The 18,735-nt window shown below is 25.7% G+C and overlaps 1 protein-coding gene across 2 annotated transcripts in view; it reads left to right on the top strand.

Annotated features, from left to right (window-relative positions):
- Window positions 1-18,735, top strand: part of LOC136076840 (disintegrin and metalloproteinase domain-containing protein 9-like) — a 119,894-nt gene that overhangs the window by 90,066 nt on the left and 11,093 nt on the right. For both annotated transcript variants that reach the window (XM_065790416.1, XM_065790417.1), the window contains 2 exons: window positions 1,755-1,839; window positions 6,224-6,374. In XM_065790416.1, the coding sequence (XP_065646488.1) occupies window positions 1,755-1,839; window positions 6,224-6,374 (236 nt within the window). The remainder of the gene's footprint in view (window positions 1-1,754; window positions 1,840-6,223; window positions 6,375-18,735) is intronic.

The raw sequence follows: 18,735 nt of genomic DNA, 5'->3' as shown, positions 1-18,735 counted from the left end.
CACCCATTGCATCACACCACCTTCCCAACCAGTATTTACATTTGTACTGTCTCCTCCTATAGCTTTTAGTTGTGTTCCTAAATTTCTTTCCACCAACCAGTTAATGAAGTGGTCTGCAATTACCTCAGCATGTTTTCTGTAATCAGTCTTATCAGGAACAAAATGAAATAGATCTCTACCACCTGGTTCAGTAACTAAAGTATAATGTTCTTCCTTGAGAAGACCAGGGAAATACCTACAATAAAATTCCATTAATACCTTTGTATTATCTTTCCTGCCATCAAAGAAAACACAAGAAACCACATTATTTTCAGAATTTTTTATTAGATTTATTAGCTAATTTGATTGCTAACTTCTCTTGCGCCCTTTTTTTAATCTTGCTGTGATCAATAATCATCAATATATCATTCTTTGTTATAATTTTTGCATCTATAAGTGTTGTTGTTGCTATTACTGCGGTTTCACGTAAGCAAGTGTGGCGCCTCAAACTTGCAAAACTTCACCAATATAGTAATGTGCAAAACTTCCAACTTTGTTTCTCTGTGACTTGATAAAGCGGAGTTCTATAACAGGACTTTTATTTTCAAGTACACACACACATTTAATTGTGCCTGCTTTTTACAGGCTTGATCACAACCATACTCTGAACAAAATATTATTAAACATTTACAGGATAAAATATCAACTAGTTTGTCGCTTTTTGGAATAAAAATATCCGTTATTGATTTTTTTTCATTTCCAAGGCTAACTTCAGTTTAGCTTTAATACTACATTCTTTTATTACTACTGGATGCAAAAACTTGCAGTTAGTTTTTTTCCATTGAGCAGATAAAGCTTTCTTTTGTTTATGTCACTGGTCTCTCTCAAAAGTATTCCATATCGTAAAATGTCCCTTTCAGTAGGGAGCTCAGATGGTAAAAGGGGTTTTCATTTTCTAACATATCTACTTAAGTGAGTAGTTGATAAATTTCTTGTGATTTTTGGTGCCATTATTTTTATTTAAATATAATTTTTCAATAATCCAAGTAATTTTAATTCTTTGATTTATTTTTTTCAAGCCAAGTGTTTAAATTTTAAAAAATATCTCCTAATAGGTCCAAAATATTTTTCTTCCAATTTTTAAACAGAAAAGCGAAATATGTCATTGTTTTAAATATTAGTAAATTGAATACATAAAAACCCAAAAAAATGCAACTACCGCTTAATTTAATTTATTTTAAAGTATTTCTCCATTTCATTTATAAATTCCTACCATTATTACCACTATAAAATTTCTTTTTTTGAAAATATTGGAATTTAGTCGTCAAATTGACACACCCTAATATATATATATATATATATATATATATATAATATATATATATATATATATATATATATTTATTATATATATATATACACATATAAAGTTGAGAGAGGGTTATAACCACAATTTAGTAGCCTCCTCACCTATAGTGTCCTTCTGGGCCTTGGAGAGGTGAATTAACAAAAAAATATATATATATTGTAAAAATATATATATAATGTGTATATATATATATATATATATATATATATATATATATATATATATATATATATGTATATATATAAATATTTATATATATATATATATATATATATATATATATATATATATATATATATATATATATATATATATATATATATATATATATATATATATATATATATATATATATAAGTTATAAAACTGAATGATGCATGTTTAGATTTAAATAAATTATTTTTAGGTCAAATAGACCTGGTTTTTCTAACTGCAGTATGGCGACTTTTGAAGAAAAAGAGTATCGGTGTCTTTTAAATATGCCTTCTGGAGTAAGTTATTATTTCATAAATCATATGTTATTATTTTTGTTTTCCATTCTATCACCTTGTCATTGGAAATAAAATTTTTCCTAAGTATAGTTAAACAAAAATATATATTTAAAAATATATTAAACAGCTGCTTTTAATATAGGAAGTAATTTATTGGCAAAGATGTTGCAGTTGTTTATTGTTTTAGGAATTTTTTTTTGCATTTATTATTACTGCTATTTTTAATTATTATTTTAATATAATATTGTAACACTTATTATGTAACAGTATTATATAACTTTACTAATAAAAGTGCGTATTTGATTCAATGTAACTGTGTTTTATCATTTTAATGTAATATATATCTTATGTATAGCATAGTTCATATTTGTAAATTTTTATTATATAAATTTATTAATTTTTAGAAATTATTCCCACCTACCCTGAGCCTCATCACCCCCCCCCCCTTCTCACCCTCCACATTTATTTATTTTTACTTAAAATCAAAAAAAAAAAAAGAAAGATCTCTTAACTAAAAAAAAAAAAACAGAAAATGTATATATCAGTCCGACAAAAGAATAAAAACTTTTAGGGTAATCAAACTTTAAAAATCATCAACCACTAAAAAATCTCTTAATTTTCAATTAGTCAAAAATAGATTTTTGTTTATTTCTCATTATGGTATAAAACTTATATAAGCATATTAAATCCTATTGAAATTATAAAGAAATGGCTATCAAAAAATGTCCATTTGACTGCAAGTCACAATAGAATTCAAATATTTTATTTGTTAAAAAGATTCCCACCTTACCCATTTATACCCCCCTACCCTCCTTCTGTTTATTTGATCTGGACTCAAATTCCCACCACTCCTTTTATCCACACACACACACCCTTCTTTCATTTTTGTATTTAGCACACAAGAAGAAACACATTTATAACAGAAACTTTCACATAGATAGCGAATGTCTGACAATCTTCAAGTTGTTTTTAGAAATTTCAGGTTTTAAAAAATTCCTAACCTTCCACTAATTAATACTTGCAACTGTTTTTTGAATAGGTGAGATTTTAAACGTTTTTACAATGGTTTCTCGCAGTAATAAACAGTTGTCTGTTTTCTGGAGAATTGTTTTGCTGATAGATATGGAATTAACGGTTTTGATTGGAAATAGCAGCAGCACAATGTGAAGAAAACCACGGAGAAGAGTAAGGCTTGACCTGTAATTATCAAGAGGGAATAAAAGATTCCATGCCAGCCTGAATCCACGAAGTTATGTAAGAAGCACATTTATCAGCAGGAAGACATAATATTTCTTCCCAAGGGCTTTAAAGTAGTTGTAAGAGGTACGATGATAGGGGGATTCAGATGATGAAGAAGAATGAGATAATAGTTTTAGAGAGATCAAACCGTGATCAGAAGCACTTAAGAGTGAATGCGGAGAGACTAGCACTGACTAGGATCAGAAACAAGACATAAGTTGAGTAGGTGAGGTATATGATTTAGGTTGTCTGGAAAGCAAGTTGGAAAGTTAACTATTTTAGTTAGGGATTGAGAAAGGCAACAGTTGTGGGTTTTAACACCTGCAGAGTCGCTGACACTAGAACCAAGCCATTCAGTATGATGAGCATTAAAGTCACCAACAACAACAATATTGGCTGATGGATAAAGAAAGAGGGCTTGGTCAATTTGATTAGAAATTACATCAAAAAGAGTGCAGTCTTGAGATGAAGGAGACCACTATAGAACAAAGAGAAAGGCAATAGAGTGAAGTAGTGCTAAACAAAAGCACATAAAAGAATAGTCTTCAAACCTAGTTTCCCGACAAATGGGTGAATTCTTACAAATGTAAATGCTCAGGCCAAGCATGTGACTATTGGAGTCAACACTAAGATCACAAGATGAGACAGGTGAACTCAAATTATTCTCACAAAAAGCAAGTAGGTCTGGTGAACTTTGCAAAAAATAAAAATCAACAGAAGAAAAGTTACTTTAGAGACCACAAATATTAGTGAATGATAGGTTTAGACAACTTGGTGATGACGTTGGTTTTTTGTGTTTAAAGTTTTTGGTACTTTATTCATTAAATTTGTTAAAGAACTTGACTTAAAGCAAAGACAGCACTCAGTACACTGTTTAATAGCCCAAGCAATTGCCTCATTACTATTAATAAACCCTAAGCCATAACATAGGGATCCAAATGATGCCTTGACAATGCACATCAAAAGTACAAACAGGAAAACCATCCATGCGCAACATAGCACTGTTAATACTTTGATATTTTTTGGCTGTTGATAGAATTAGCCTCTCTGAGAGCTACCACAGAGTTCAGGAAACCTAACTACCAGCCGGCCTCAGAACCATAAAACTGAGAGCTGTACCCTCATCAGGAGATAATAGAATGAGTTGCCAAGTCATAAAATCAGAAACACAAGCAAAACCAATGCATTAAGTCAAAAAGATCCAGCATTCAACATCCTGAACTGGAAACAATGTATTAAAAATACATCTGTGCCAGCCTAATAGATGAAGAAAAGGTGCAAGGCTGGTCATTAGATAAAATCTGTTTACCCCTTATAGTGTAATACTATGGGGTTGTATGTTATAGAATAGCGTTGGTAAATTTGATTTTGTTGATGAAACTATAAATGCTAATTTGTATTAAGTTACATTAAACCAAAATTTAAAATCTTAGGCTAAAAGTTAGATTAGGAAACACTTTTGTATTTCTAGACAAGGATCTAAAACACACATTTAAAATGACATAAAGATTTTAGAATGGCCTATACAGAGTCCTGATATAATTCCAATAGAGCATATATGGACAGGTCATTACATAAAAAGGAGATTCGAAGAAAGCTGTTGATAAATCATGGTCTAACTTTGATAATAGTCAAATCAAATGTCTAAAAGAATCAATGCCAAATATTATTTGCTTGATATAAATAAAGCTAAATGAGACTTTTTTAATTAACTAGGTTTTTCTTTAGGTTTAACCAAAAATGCTTTTCTTGTACAATTATTTTATGTGCAAGTATTTTTAACCAATTCTTATAGTTTAAATTCTTAATCAGGGAATTTGTAAATGTAAACACAATTAAAAAAAAAAAAGATTAAGTTTTTTTACCAAATGAAAAATCTGAAAAAAAAGTTTTTTGGACTTAGGGCATGATTTAATATTTTATTCAAACATAAAGTTAATGTTATTAAAAAATTACTAGGTGCAATTAAATTTTGTTCTCAAGGTGTGTGTGTGTGTGTGCGTGTGTGTTTGTGTGTGTGTGTGTGTGTGTGTATGTGACTATATGTGTGTATATATATATATATATATATATATATATATATATATATATATATATATATATATATATATATATATATATATATATATTTAAGAGACTTTTATGGTAAAAAAAAAGTCTCTTTTAACAACAATTAAGAGACCTTAACAATTAAGCTACATTTTAATGTCGTCTAAAAGTTAAAACAGTTGAACCTGTCATTTTGAAAAGGACACAAGCCTAAAACTTTTAACAGTTAGTTAAAAAATTTAAAATAAAATTAACTGTATGATTAATGTTTTTTTTATAAAAAATAAAACTTACATAAGTTATATGCATTCTTTATTTATCAACTTCAATGTTTAATTTCTTTAGCAGCGCAGACATTATTTTAATAAAAATCATGTTTTTGTTGATTTAGAAAAGTTTTAATAAATTGACTTGAGCCGAAATAACAAGTTTAATTAAATGAATGTAAAAGTACATTAAATTTTATCTTTTTTCAAAAAACCGCAATAATAATGTCTAGAAAGTTTTTTTAATTAAAAGTGTTTTTGTTTTTGTTTTTAATATATTGTTAAAACATGCACAGAGTGTTGCTACATTAACTATCTTATAGCCTGCTGCCACAAGGGAGTGTTGCTACATCGATTATCTTATAGCCTGCTGCTACAAAGAAGTACTGCTACATCAACTATTTTATAGCCTGCTGCTGCTACAAGGAAGTGACACTACATCGACTGATAGTTTGGTTTGGGCAAGCAATCTATCATTTAAAAAAATTAAAAAATTACTTCAAGTTTTTGAACTTTTTCTGGTCTGGTTTATTAGCACTCTCTTTAAAACTAAAAATTATGGAAGAAACTTTTCCTCGATATTTATATACTTTTAAAGGCATGATGAATATGAAAAAGTTGAACTTATTATTTAAAGCTTCATTAAATAACCTAATTAAGTTAATTAAATTAGTTTATTTGAAGCATCCAGATAATAGATATTCTCAAGTTCCTGTGTAAATAGAAGTTAAACTAAACCTAAAAAAAAATTGATTTTTCATATAGCAAATTTCTAACAAATTTTATATACCTATAAAAGATAAAAACATTCAACATAATTATTTTTTAAGGTTTTTCACGGAATTACTGACGATGATGATGAATCTGTTTCAGTTCTCTCTCCTCCAATAACTGCTCAATACTTACGAGTGTTACCAAAAGAATGGCTTGGAGATTATCCATGCTTAAGACTTAAAATCATTGGCTGCAGTTCCGAGCAAGGTTGTTAAAATTATTTATGTTTTTCAAAATTATACTTTATCTATACTTTTGAACAGGTATATAACTATATTACCATTTATGCCTTAGGTAAGTTTTTTACTTATTTTTCTTTAAGATAAATAATTATATATGTTAAATTAATGAACATACACCCATACATGTGTATATATATATATATATATATATATATAAAAATATATATATATATATATATATATATGTGTGTTTGTGTGTGTGTGTGTATATATATATATATATATATATATGTATATATATGTATATGTGTATATATATATATATATATATATATATATATATATATATATATATATATATATGTATATATATATATATATATATATATATATATATATATATATATATATATATATATATATATATATATATATATATATATATATATATATATATATAGATAGATAGATAGATAGATAGATAGATAGATAGATAGATAGATAGATAGATAGATAAGTATATGTGTTTTTTTCCGTGACGGAAAAAAACACATATACTTTTAGTGCAATACTGTGTTTACAAGTTTGAATAGTTTTTCTTTTGTTACCTGGAACATTTACTCATATATATATATATATATATATATATATATATATATATATATATATATATATATATATAGATAGATAGATAGATAGATAGATAGATAGATAGATAGATAGATAGATATACATATATAGATTTATATTTACACTATATATCTCAAAATTCAAAAAATTTAAAACATTTTTTAGCCATTCTGCAGGAGTTTTTTTTTTGGTAATATATTTATATATGACTTAAAAAATGAGGGGTTTTCCAACTTTCGAAATTATTTGGATCAAAAGTTATTGCATTTTTTGTGCTGGAAAAACTAATGATTTTTTGACAAAACACTTTGTACTTAAGTATGAAATATTTGTTGTGAAATGGAACTGAAATAAAATAAATAACATCAAAAATCAAGCGTAAAAATTAAAACAAATGATACACAAAGGAAAAAAAACATAATATACATAACTTCTAAACAAAGTTCCTTAGTACCATTTCTTCAAAGAATCATAAATAAATACTTGATTTGAATAGAGGAAAGGCTATACTTGCTTTTTTCACAGGAAACCTTTTTAAAAATTTTTTTTTTTTTTAATTTTATTCACCAACCTTTAAGTTTTAAACACTGAATTTGATGTGTTCTGGTACTTAGGAAATCTTACCTTCAAAAACTAGTTTTGAAAAAACGTTTTCTCTTCTAGTTTTTTTTATCAATAGTGGTCTTAAGGTATGAATAATATTTAAGAAAAGCCATATTAAACTTAAAACTTTCTATATATGTTTGGAAAGAAGTTGAGTCAAACTAATTGATGCAAAAAACCTCAAGGTTCTAGCTTTATTATAAAAAAGTGACATAAGAGGGTAAAGTTCATAAAAATTATGTTTTTTTTTCAAACATCAAATATTTTTCGTTGCGCTGGAGAATCGCTAAATTTGTTGTGAGAAAGACTATATAAACAAAAATGTTTAATTCAATTTTTTCTTTACTATAAATGCATTGCAAACAAATATGTAGTAAGAAAAAAAAAAAGAGAGAATCTATAGATTATGCCATTTCAGTTATAATCTATTCTAACCTATTCCCAAATTCTTTGAGCACAATTAGGGTATTCATTGTCTTAAATTTCTGAAGTAATTGGTGTTCTGTTTCTATGCTCTTATTTGTTATATTTTTCCAACTGCGCCGTTCTATATGCGTGATGTCTCAAGCATATAGTACAGTGTTTATATTTTACCTTTTTAAAGGCTTTTGATTTAATGCACTCTGTATCTCTAAGATAAACACCAGATTTATTTAAAATAATATTTATCTCTTTTTGCAGAATACTTAATGAAATACCACTTAAATACTTAATGAAATACCAATAATGGGAATGGCATAGCCATTCCCATTATGCACATTAAAATTTCAGCTGTTAATGTAGTGTTAGATTGTGATTCCTTTATTACCTATTATCTCTTAATTTCGAAAGACTCCAATAATCATATGCCTGGTCTTGGCATACACTTATTCGTCAACTCACCTATTTATTGTAAAATCAGGTTTGAATTTTTTGATTGTTTTTTTATGTGCTTCCGTTCTTCACTCTATCACCTTCCTCTTTATTTTTATTATTTTTCATCTCAAGATTGCACTCTTGATGTTATTTCTGATCTAATTGACTGAGCTCTTTCTCTTTAGCCAGTATTGTTCTTATTTGTGACTTTAATGCTCATCACACTAAATGGCTTCTAGTACCACTAACTTAGAGAACACTAGTACCTCTAGTAGACTAACACTAGTAGATTCTAGTACCACTAACTTAGCTGGCACTAAAGCTCATACCTTTTTTGTTTCACAATCTACTCAAATAGTTAACTTTGTAACTTATTTCTCAGACAACCTTCTAAGTTCCCTTATCTTCACTCTTTGATTTGCGATTTGTTTCTCCCCCCTACCCATATGTAAAATTTTCATGGAAAAAATCCCATACAAAAACCATGGAATTTCAATTGGTATTTGGAACTTGTTTCCATAGAAAAACCATGAAACATTTACCGTGAAAAAACCAAAGATTTTCCATGGAAAAACCGTGAGTTTTACATGGAAAATCCATTGGTTTTCTTTGGAAAATCCATGAGTTTTCAGTGGAAAAGTTTTCCAAATACCAATTGAAATTCCATGGGTTTTCCATGTTTTATGTTGGCAAGGCATGTTTTATTTTCAAGTTTTTTGAAATCTTGTGTTCTTTTAATTGCCATATAAACTATAAAATGCAAATTTTATCATGCGACTTGCTAATATTATTGAGTTCTCTAAGTTTATGTGATTGCATTCGCAAAATGATATCAATAAGCAAAATGAAATTTTAATCTTGTTGAGTCCTACAAATCTTTGAAAAGTAATGGCTATAAAACATTAAAATTTGAATTTACCAAAATATTTAATGCTGACATATGTATAAGAATACTAAAAATAAATAAATAAATAAAATACAAGTAGCATTATACTATAAGTGTATATACATTGAAAATACATTGAAAAAACAATTAAAATAGATTAAGTAAACGATTTTAAAATATAACAATTTACATGTTTATAATTTTATATATACTGTTTGATAAAAATATCTTCTTTTTTGGCTTTTAAGCATATTTGTACTTTTAACTGATGTATTTTTTTTTGTTGTATTTTCATTTTTAAATAATATATCTTCTTTTTTACTATTTTTTTTGCTAAATTTTCTACTTGATTTATTGACCATATTTTACTATTATTGTTTTGATCTGTAGGGGTTCTATGAAAAGATTAGGTTGGTATTTCACCATCCATATCTTCTTTGAGCCCCTGTCTGTTTAATTTTGAAACATTTGTAATTGTGTGTTTTTTTTTTTTTTTTGTGTGAAAGGGAATTGTATTTTATGTAAACAGCAAAAAAAAAAAAAAAAAAATTTTTTTTTTTTTTTGCTGTTTACATAAAATTCACTTTTTAATTTTTTGAATTTTTAATTCAACAAATTAAAAAGAATCATCAATACAACATATTTAATCCAAAAAAATATAAAGGCCATTTATAAATGTGATTGCACCGCCAACTTTAATTGTAGAACCAGGTAATCATCAAACAAATTATCGTTCACATTTTAGTATTCATTATTGCTTTCACAGTTAGTATTGTTGTCCGGTTCATCAATCTAGACAATGAAACATCAAGTTAATATATACATTCTAATTAATTTTCTTTATTTACAAATTTATTTATACTTATAATTATTATCTATTATAATTTATTTTATAATTACGCCTCATCACACAACTTTTTGAATGTTCGATATAAATGTTGCTAGTCAAACCTGCCCACTGTGGAAAATAAAACTACAAAAATGTACAATAAATATTTTTTGCTCAAATTTCAATTTCACTAGAGTTTAGCCGAAAGCTCATATAAATGTTTTTTTATATATAAAAATTTAATATGAATATATTTTCCAATTAAATAAGCATTTTATGTATTTTTTGCTGTTTCGAACATTTTAATATTCATGCAACTTTGTTCAAGTTCACATCTTAAATGCTCCAGAATTATGTCCTGTATAGACTTTTCAAACATTTTAAAAATAACCAATTTGGGTCATGCTTTGATTCGTTTTTATAAATTGATGATTAGTTTAAAAAAGAACAATCATTTCAAAAAGTTCAATATAATTGATCAAAAAAACAAAATAAAAATAATTTGATCATAAAACCTTCTAAAGTATGTTTTAAAACGGATTAGTTTGATTAAAACCAGCTTTTAACTTATATATACTTTTGACTTAACTTTTACCTTCAAACATTTTTAATATTGTAACACTGATTATTATATTATAGAGTTAACTGCAGTCACCTTGCTTTTTACAACTGTATCACACTTCACATCAAGTCATTATTTGTTATCACATTGTCAATATCAAACTCTGGCTTGAACTGTTTGCTTAAGAATTTTGAAATTTGATTTTTTATTTGTTCTTTTTTTTTTCTTCTGCTTAATTTCTTTAATTTAGGATTTTTAGATTTTTATTTACAAATTTTAAATTAAATTTTTTTTTTTGTAAAAAATATTTCCTTAGAATTTTTACATTTGTGCAAAATTTCAACTTTTAATATTTAGTAACTAAAAAGTTATTGATTTTTGATCCAAAACAGACTTTTTTTTTCACAGTTATTTAATTTAAATAACACAGTAAATTAAATAAAATGATAGTTTAAATGAAAATATTTATGCATATATATAAATGTTATCTGAATGTTGGTAACATTTGTATAGAACAAGGTAGCAACAAGTATATTATTACTTATAAATGGTAATTTAAAAATGCTTACTTCGTCCGAACTACCTGAAAAATGTAAAACATTATTTCTATCGCCAGTCAAACTTGCCTGTTTATATTTTTATTGCAGTAGTTTAAATAAAATGATTAAGTTAAAATAAAAAGAAGCAAGCACACACTATTTTGCTCAAAAATTTAATATACTATTTAAAAAAATTATACTTAAAAATTTAATTTACTATTTAAAAAATTAACAATATAATAAGTATAGTAAATATGTAATTTATTTAGTAAAATGTTTATTTAATTTAAAAACATAATAAATATAAAAGCGTGCATAAAATAATTTATATTTACTTGAGATTGGACTCCCACCACGTCCCTGGAAGTACCGCTCTCAACTTAGTTTCTCCGCGCAGCGGCCTTGCTCGGCAAGGTTCGTGTTTCGGAGTTAAAGAGTTGAGAGAGGGTTGCATTACAAATAACAACTAAAAAATAAAAAAAAACACAAAAAAATGAGTAGCCTCCTCAACTCCTCCTCCCCCTCGGGCCTTGGGGAGGTAAATAATCTAAAAAAAAAAAAAAAAAAAAAGATAAGAACTTCATTTTAGTTCAATATAAACAAATAAAAATTATAATAATAAATAATAGTGTATTATTTATAATCATCACTTTTATATGTCCACATTTAACTGTGAAGTAAAATCTTGCTCAATAATTAACTTCCGTTTCTAAAGTTTTTAAAACATTACTGTTGTTTTCCTTCTCTACTCAGTTGTTTTTGGAACATCATTACTAAATCTCAAAGAAACTTTGAATCTCAAAGATTCAATATATCTTTCCTGGTTATTTTGCACTCAGTTCGCCATTTTAATTAGACAGCTTTTGAATTTTTTTTAAAATTACAAATGTTATAAATGATATAAATGATGAACAACAACATTTAAATCTGCTTATAATATAGTAGTTAAGATAAAATATTAAAGTCAAAATAAAAAGATTTATACACGAACTATTAAATTATTTTCATAATTTAATAATATAAATCATAATATAATATTTTTTATAATTATATATTTATACATAATATATTAATTTATTACATAATATAATATTTATTATAACTTTACTATTAATTAGTACTACTAATTAATAGTAAAGTAAAATTATAATAATCCCTATTATAATTCTTATTATAATAATCCCTACTAGAGCTGGTCGCTAACTGAATACCTACTAGAATGGTCACGTCAGCAAAAAGACATAAATAGTTTAGCAGAACTAAATTTGAATAAAATATTTTTCATAAATAAAGTGATTTAAAACTTGATAAACATTTACCATTCAATAAAGTGTTTTAACTTTAATCATTTTTATGCAAACTAAAGCAATTACAAAAGTATTAAAAAAGTTAGTACTAGATATCTTATGTACATTAGTTATCTAATCTTATCCAATAAACTCCTTATCTAAGTTTACACTGGTTATCTGATGTATATTAAAACTAAAATATTTGCTGACAACTAGAATAAGATAAATATATATATACATATATATATATATATGTATATATATATATATATATACATATATGTATATATATGTATATATATATATGTATATATATGTATATATATAAATGTGTATATATATATATATATATATATATTATTATATTCTAGCTATTGCAAGTATGTCTAGTTGCTTATGTCTATATGTTTAGTTTTAATCATGTTAAATGGGATGCATTATAAATATCATATAGTTTTTATTCTGAGTAAATACATAAAAACAGCTTTACATAACCAAATTAAAACAAACGCAAAAATTATTATTTACTCAAGTTACAACTGATTGTAAATCTTTGAGTTTCGGAGGAATCTTTAAACATGCATTTGTAAAACCCAGGATATAAGATATGAAAAAAAAACTGATTGACAAAGAAAAATTACTTTTCAATTTATATGCTAGTTTTTCAAAAGCATTTGTCTTTGTGGAATACAAACAAACGCTTTGTGTTTGTCATATAAATTTTTATCCTATGGCATTAAACCCAATTTAATAAACTGGATCAAGTCATTTTCATCTGAAAGACAACAAGTAGTCTTGAACTACGTCACTTTAACTAGCTGACTGGACTGATAAAAATACAGTTCTTTGTATTTTTTCTTATTTATATATCCTAGTTATCATGACCCATAAAATACAGGTTTTTACCATATGAACAATTTCTATACTTATCTAATGCACACCAATAATTTCTTTACTTATTCCTTATTTTCTTCAATATTTTTTTAGTAAAATAATTCATTCTAAAAAATTGCTTAAAAAAATTAACGTGCAGACTTTTTTTGCATATGTTGAGCTTATAAGAGGTTTATAAAATGGTTTGCTTTTCTTCTAAAAACATATCTTCGATAGCTCTTTGATTTAGTGATTCAAGCCTCCTCTAAGCATAATAAAACTCTAAATTTATTCAACCTTGCTGTATTTATTTATAGCAAAAAAATAAATATTAAGCAAAAAAGAATTTTAACTGGTAAAATAAAATTTTAAAGTTTTCTCATATTATACATATATTATACACAATTGTTCCATATACCATCTGCAAACTAAACGTATGGGTTGCACGTGTATTAGACCACGCTAAATTCAACTCATATGCTTAAGTTCAATGAAAGTTGCTACGCAAAAGAGCAAGTGATCTCCTACTTCTATATTTTGAATAAATTTAGCATTGCGTAGTTAATGGATAATCCCTTATGGTATATTACTTTTGCTATATGCAATTAAATATATTTGTTTATACTGCTGTACCAAGAAGATGATGTAAATTTAGCTAACAGAAAGTATCAAAAGAGGGAAGAGTCATGGCAAATCTAAAGTTGGAGTTTCAAATATTCTGCGTGGATGAGACAATATGTTTTGTGTTTTTTCAATTTTGTCAATTTTTTAAAATACAATAATATAAATAAAAAAATTCAAAACAAAACAGTTTGTGCAAAGAAAACTTATTTAGAGAACCCGCTTGCGCTTATTTAGAGAGCCTGCTTGAGAAGTGTTGCTTAAATTCAATTGGCAGAGAGATTTATAAAATGGTTTGTTTTTTTACTACATGCATAAGTTCAATATCTCAATGGTTTAATGCTCTGTCATCAATTTCATTTTGTGAGGGTTCTTATCCTTCCCTTAACACGATACATTTTCAATAATTTCAATTCAGTAACATATCCATTGCAAAAAAATATAATTAGCAAAAAGACTTTGAAAATTAAATGTAAAAGTTTTTGCTGACTTTTGGCTTTTTTTATTTATTTTTATTCGCCTTCACAGCTGCATTCTGGAGAAGCTGGACAGGTTATAAATGTTTTCTTTAATAAAATTCAGACCATAGTTTTTTTACATCCAAAACTTCTTAAAACTATTACTTAAGAATATTAATAATATAAGTATCTCTATCATGACATTTTTCGCAATAAATTCTCCCAGTGTTTTAATGTTTTTAGAAATTTGAGGCTTTTTTAAAATTATTTCCCTTTCATTTGTTATAGTATTAAATATCTTTATATATGTATAAAATATCTGTAGAACTTCAAAATTGCTTTATTTTGTATTTTAAAATTCTAAAAAGATTATAAAAAAAATGTTGCAAAATAATGCAATGCAGTTTTTAAGTAAAAATAACACTTGAATACTTGAGATATTAACATTACATGATTTGAAGTTTACATAAGTTAGATATTTGCATACACTTTTGTTCACATTTTCTTATAAAATTAAAAGTGCTGTGACTCATTTTCTCCATTATCTCACTTTCAATGTCTGCCAGGAGTTTTGTTTTAAATACTCACAAATGAGTAACAACAGCTGCAGCATCAAGTTCAATTTCAAAAAATTATAAGATACTTTATATTTAAAATGTTTTGAATGGAGAATCTTAAGGGTTGATATCCCTTATGTTGTTATTTTTAATTTTTATAAACAATTTGTTGAAATTAACTTCAATTAAATGATGTGCAATGTTATAAAAAATGACATTGATTATCAAATAGAATTGAGAAGTAAATGGAAAACAGATTTCAATATCGATAATTGTAAGATCATACCTTTTGGTAAACACAATCAAAACTTTGATTATCACATGATTGGTTATGATAAATAAATTTAAAAACATCAAACCTTGTAAGCGGTTTAGTGGTTTAATACCAGATAGTGTAGGTTTAATCCTGTAGATCATAGCTGCAGATTTAAAAGCAAAGAGTAAATTAGGAATTTTTACCAGCTTTTAAATATAAAACTTGTAGTTCTTTCAAAAAGCTAGATTGATCAAACATTATACCTCATCTTAAACTTGCTGGTTAAGTATAGAGTTTGTACTTAAAAATGATTTTTTTAAAAATTTAGTTTACAATTTGCCTGAAATTAGACACCTATCATTCAAAGAAAATTTAATCATTCTGAGTTTAGTAACAAAAGTAAAAAAAATGGTAATTTGATTTTATTTTATAAATTTTTTTATCAATTTGAAGATATTTCATATTGCAATCCACCTAAGTTTGTTGCATAATTATTATTGTCTGACTAGCTGCAAATACAAACCGAATAGTGTAAACTCATGGAATAGTTTATCAGAGCAAACCATCAAAGCACAATACCCAACAATTTCAAGAGCAAAATTGAAAATCATCATTTTTTTTGAGTTGTTTTATAACTAAATTTCAGCAGACATAACAGTATACAATCTTGAGGATAATACTTGTAACACAACAAGAATCCTTATCATCATCATGGTGAAGAGAAATTAAGTCCAGTAATGTTAGATTTTAGCATACTTTTTAGCATAAATTATCATAAACCATTATCATTTATCATAAACCTTCTCCAAGTATTTTCATCATTAAATATACCTGAACTAAATCTGATTTTAAGACAATAATAACAAGCCTAACTTTTTCTTTTATTTGTTTTTTTTATGAAACAGAAAACTTGTTCTCTGCTGATTTAGCTTGATGCTTGTGGGTGGTAGTTTTTTTGTTGATTAACCAGTTTGTATGATATTTTTGTCTTGATAACTGTCTAAGTTTGCTTTGTTCAAAAAATATTTCTCATAAAAATGTGTGTGAAATATAAATATTTCTTTTGTTCATAATTTTTTTTTTATAACTAAACCATGCTGTTTAAAAGTATTTGGTGAAAGATGATTTTGTAAAATGTTTTGAGCCAAACAACATGCCTTTGTGACCCATCAAATCCAATCAGTTTCTAAGACACAATAAGAATGAAAGAAATAAACACTCTTCTTGTTAAAGATGCCTAATTTTAATAGATGACTACTATTAATTTGGTTGACTATTTATCAAAATAAATTTTATTGTACAATATTTTTTTCTGTTAGTCTCCAGAAATAACTGGTCTTTTTGCAAAATAACTAGGCGAACAGCAGTTTGATATAAAAAGTTTTGTAGACTACCAGAAGCTGAGTAAACAGTTACAATTATACTGTTTATCATTAGGCAAACATTGCTGCGCTTCTTGCACAATCATGTAAGGAAAATATAGTTTACAGCCTGCTTCTAGCAATCTTCTTTTTTTTGTTTTGTGATCTGAATCATTAAAATTAAGCTTTAGTTTGTAATAAAATGATTTCTTATTTGTTCTATACAGATAGATAAATGTCATCATAGATAGATGACAAATATATACATGTATAAATGTATATATATAAATATATATATATATATATATATATATATATATATATATATATATATATATATGTATATATATATATATATATATATATGTATATATATATATATATATATATATATATATATATATATATATATATATATATATATATATATATATAAATTAGTAAAAACACATATCTAATTTTTATCTTCAACAGCTTGTTTCTCCATCAGTAGGTTCACCAGGAAGATCCTAATGAACTTTCTGATGAACCTACTGAGGGAGAAACAAGCTGTTGAAGATAAAAATTAGATGTGTTTTTACTAATTTATTATTGCTCTGTTTTTTAAGAACATGGAGCACTCTATTTGTAGAATACACTGACATAATTTATATATATATATATATACATCTATATATATATATATATATATATATATATATATATATATATATAAATAAATTAATACATATATATATATATATATATATATATATATATACATATATATATATATATATATATATATATATATATATATATATATATATATATATATATATATATATATATATATATATATATATACACTTAAGTGTATATATATGAATAAAGAAAATATCTTTACATTATCATCTATAACATATATATATATATATATATATATATATATATATATATATATATATATATATATATAAATTAATACATATATATATATATATATACATATATATATATATATATATATACATATATATATATATATATATATATATATATATATATATATATATATATATATATATACACTTAAGTGTATATATATGAATGAAGAAAATATCTTTACATTATCATCTATAACATATATATATATATATATATATATATATATATATATATATATATATATATATATATATATATATATATATATATATATATATATATATATATATATATAATATATATATATATATATATATATTTTTTAAAACATCTTCGCTTCCAACAAGGCTGCAAGCAGCAACTAATTAAAGTTGGAAGTTACTGTAAGAGAAAAGATGAAGATTGTAGAGCAAGATAACGATTGACGGACGATTTAAAAGATTGCAAATTATATGAATCAGAAAAGCAAGATGAAGGAAGCGAATTCCAAAGAACTGATGTTTGAGGAAAAAAACTAGACGAATAAGCTTTTTTGGAGCACTTAGGAACAGTCACAGAAAAAGGATGACACTTAATTGAATGACGAGTAACACGAGAATGAATTTTAGTAGATGGCACAAGAGACGCTAGCTCTTTAGAGCAGTGCCCATTATAGTATTTGTAGAAAAGAGAAAGAGAAGCAACATTACGACGATGTGATAATGGTTGAAGGTTGGCTGCAAGAGCAGGTCCAACTATGTTTACAATGCGTTTTTGCACCTTGTCTAAAAGAGAAAGGGCATCATTAGAAGATCCGCCCCAGATATGGCAACAGTATTCCATACGAGGCCGGATTTGAGATTTATAGAGATAAAGAATAGAATCCAGAGTAAGAAAGTGGCGAGCTCGATAAAGAGATGCAACCTTAGCAGATGCTAATTTTGCAACCGATTTGATATTCGGTTTCCAAGAAAGATTGGAAGTAAGAGTTAATCCTAGAAGATGAAGAGTAGGTGACTCATCGAGTACATCACCGTTCATAAATATAGGAAGATCTAAATTATTGCGATAACGATTGGCTGAAAAAAATTGAGTTTTATCTGAAATAAAGTTCACCAGCCACTGTGAGCCCCATGCTGTTGCAGAAGTGAGATCCTTTTC

This window comes from Hydra vulgaris, chromosome 02 (assembly GCF_038396675.1).
Source record: "Hydra vulgaris chromosome 02, alternate assembly HydraT2T_AEP".
In the NCBI taxonomy this organism is placed as follows: Eukaryota; Metazoa; Cnidaria; class Hydrozoa; order Anthoathecata; family Hydridae; genus Hydra; species Hydra vulgaris.
Note: the sequence above shows the minus strand (reverse complement) of the source record. Positions and strands in the feature narration are given on the sequence as shown.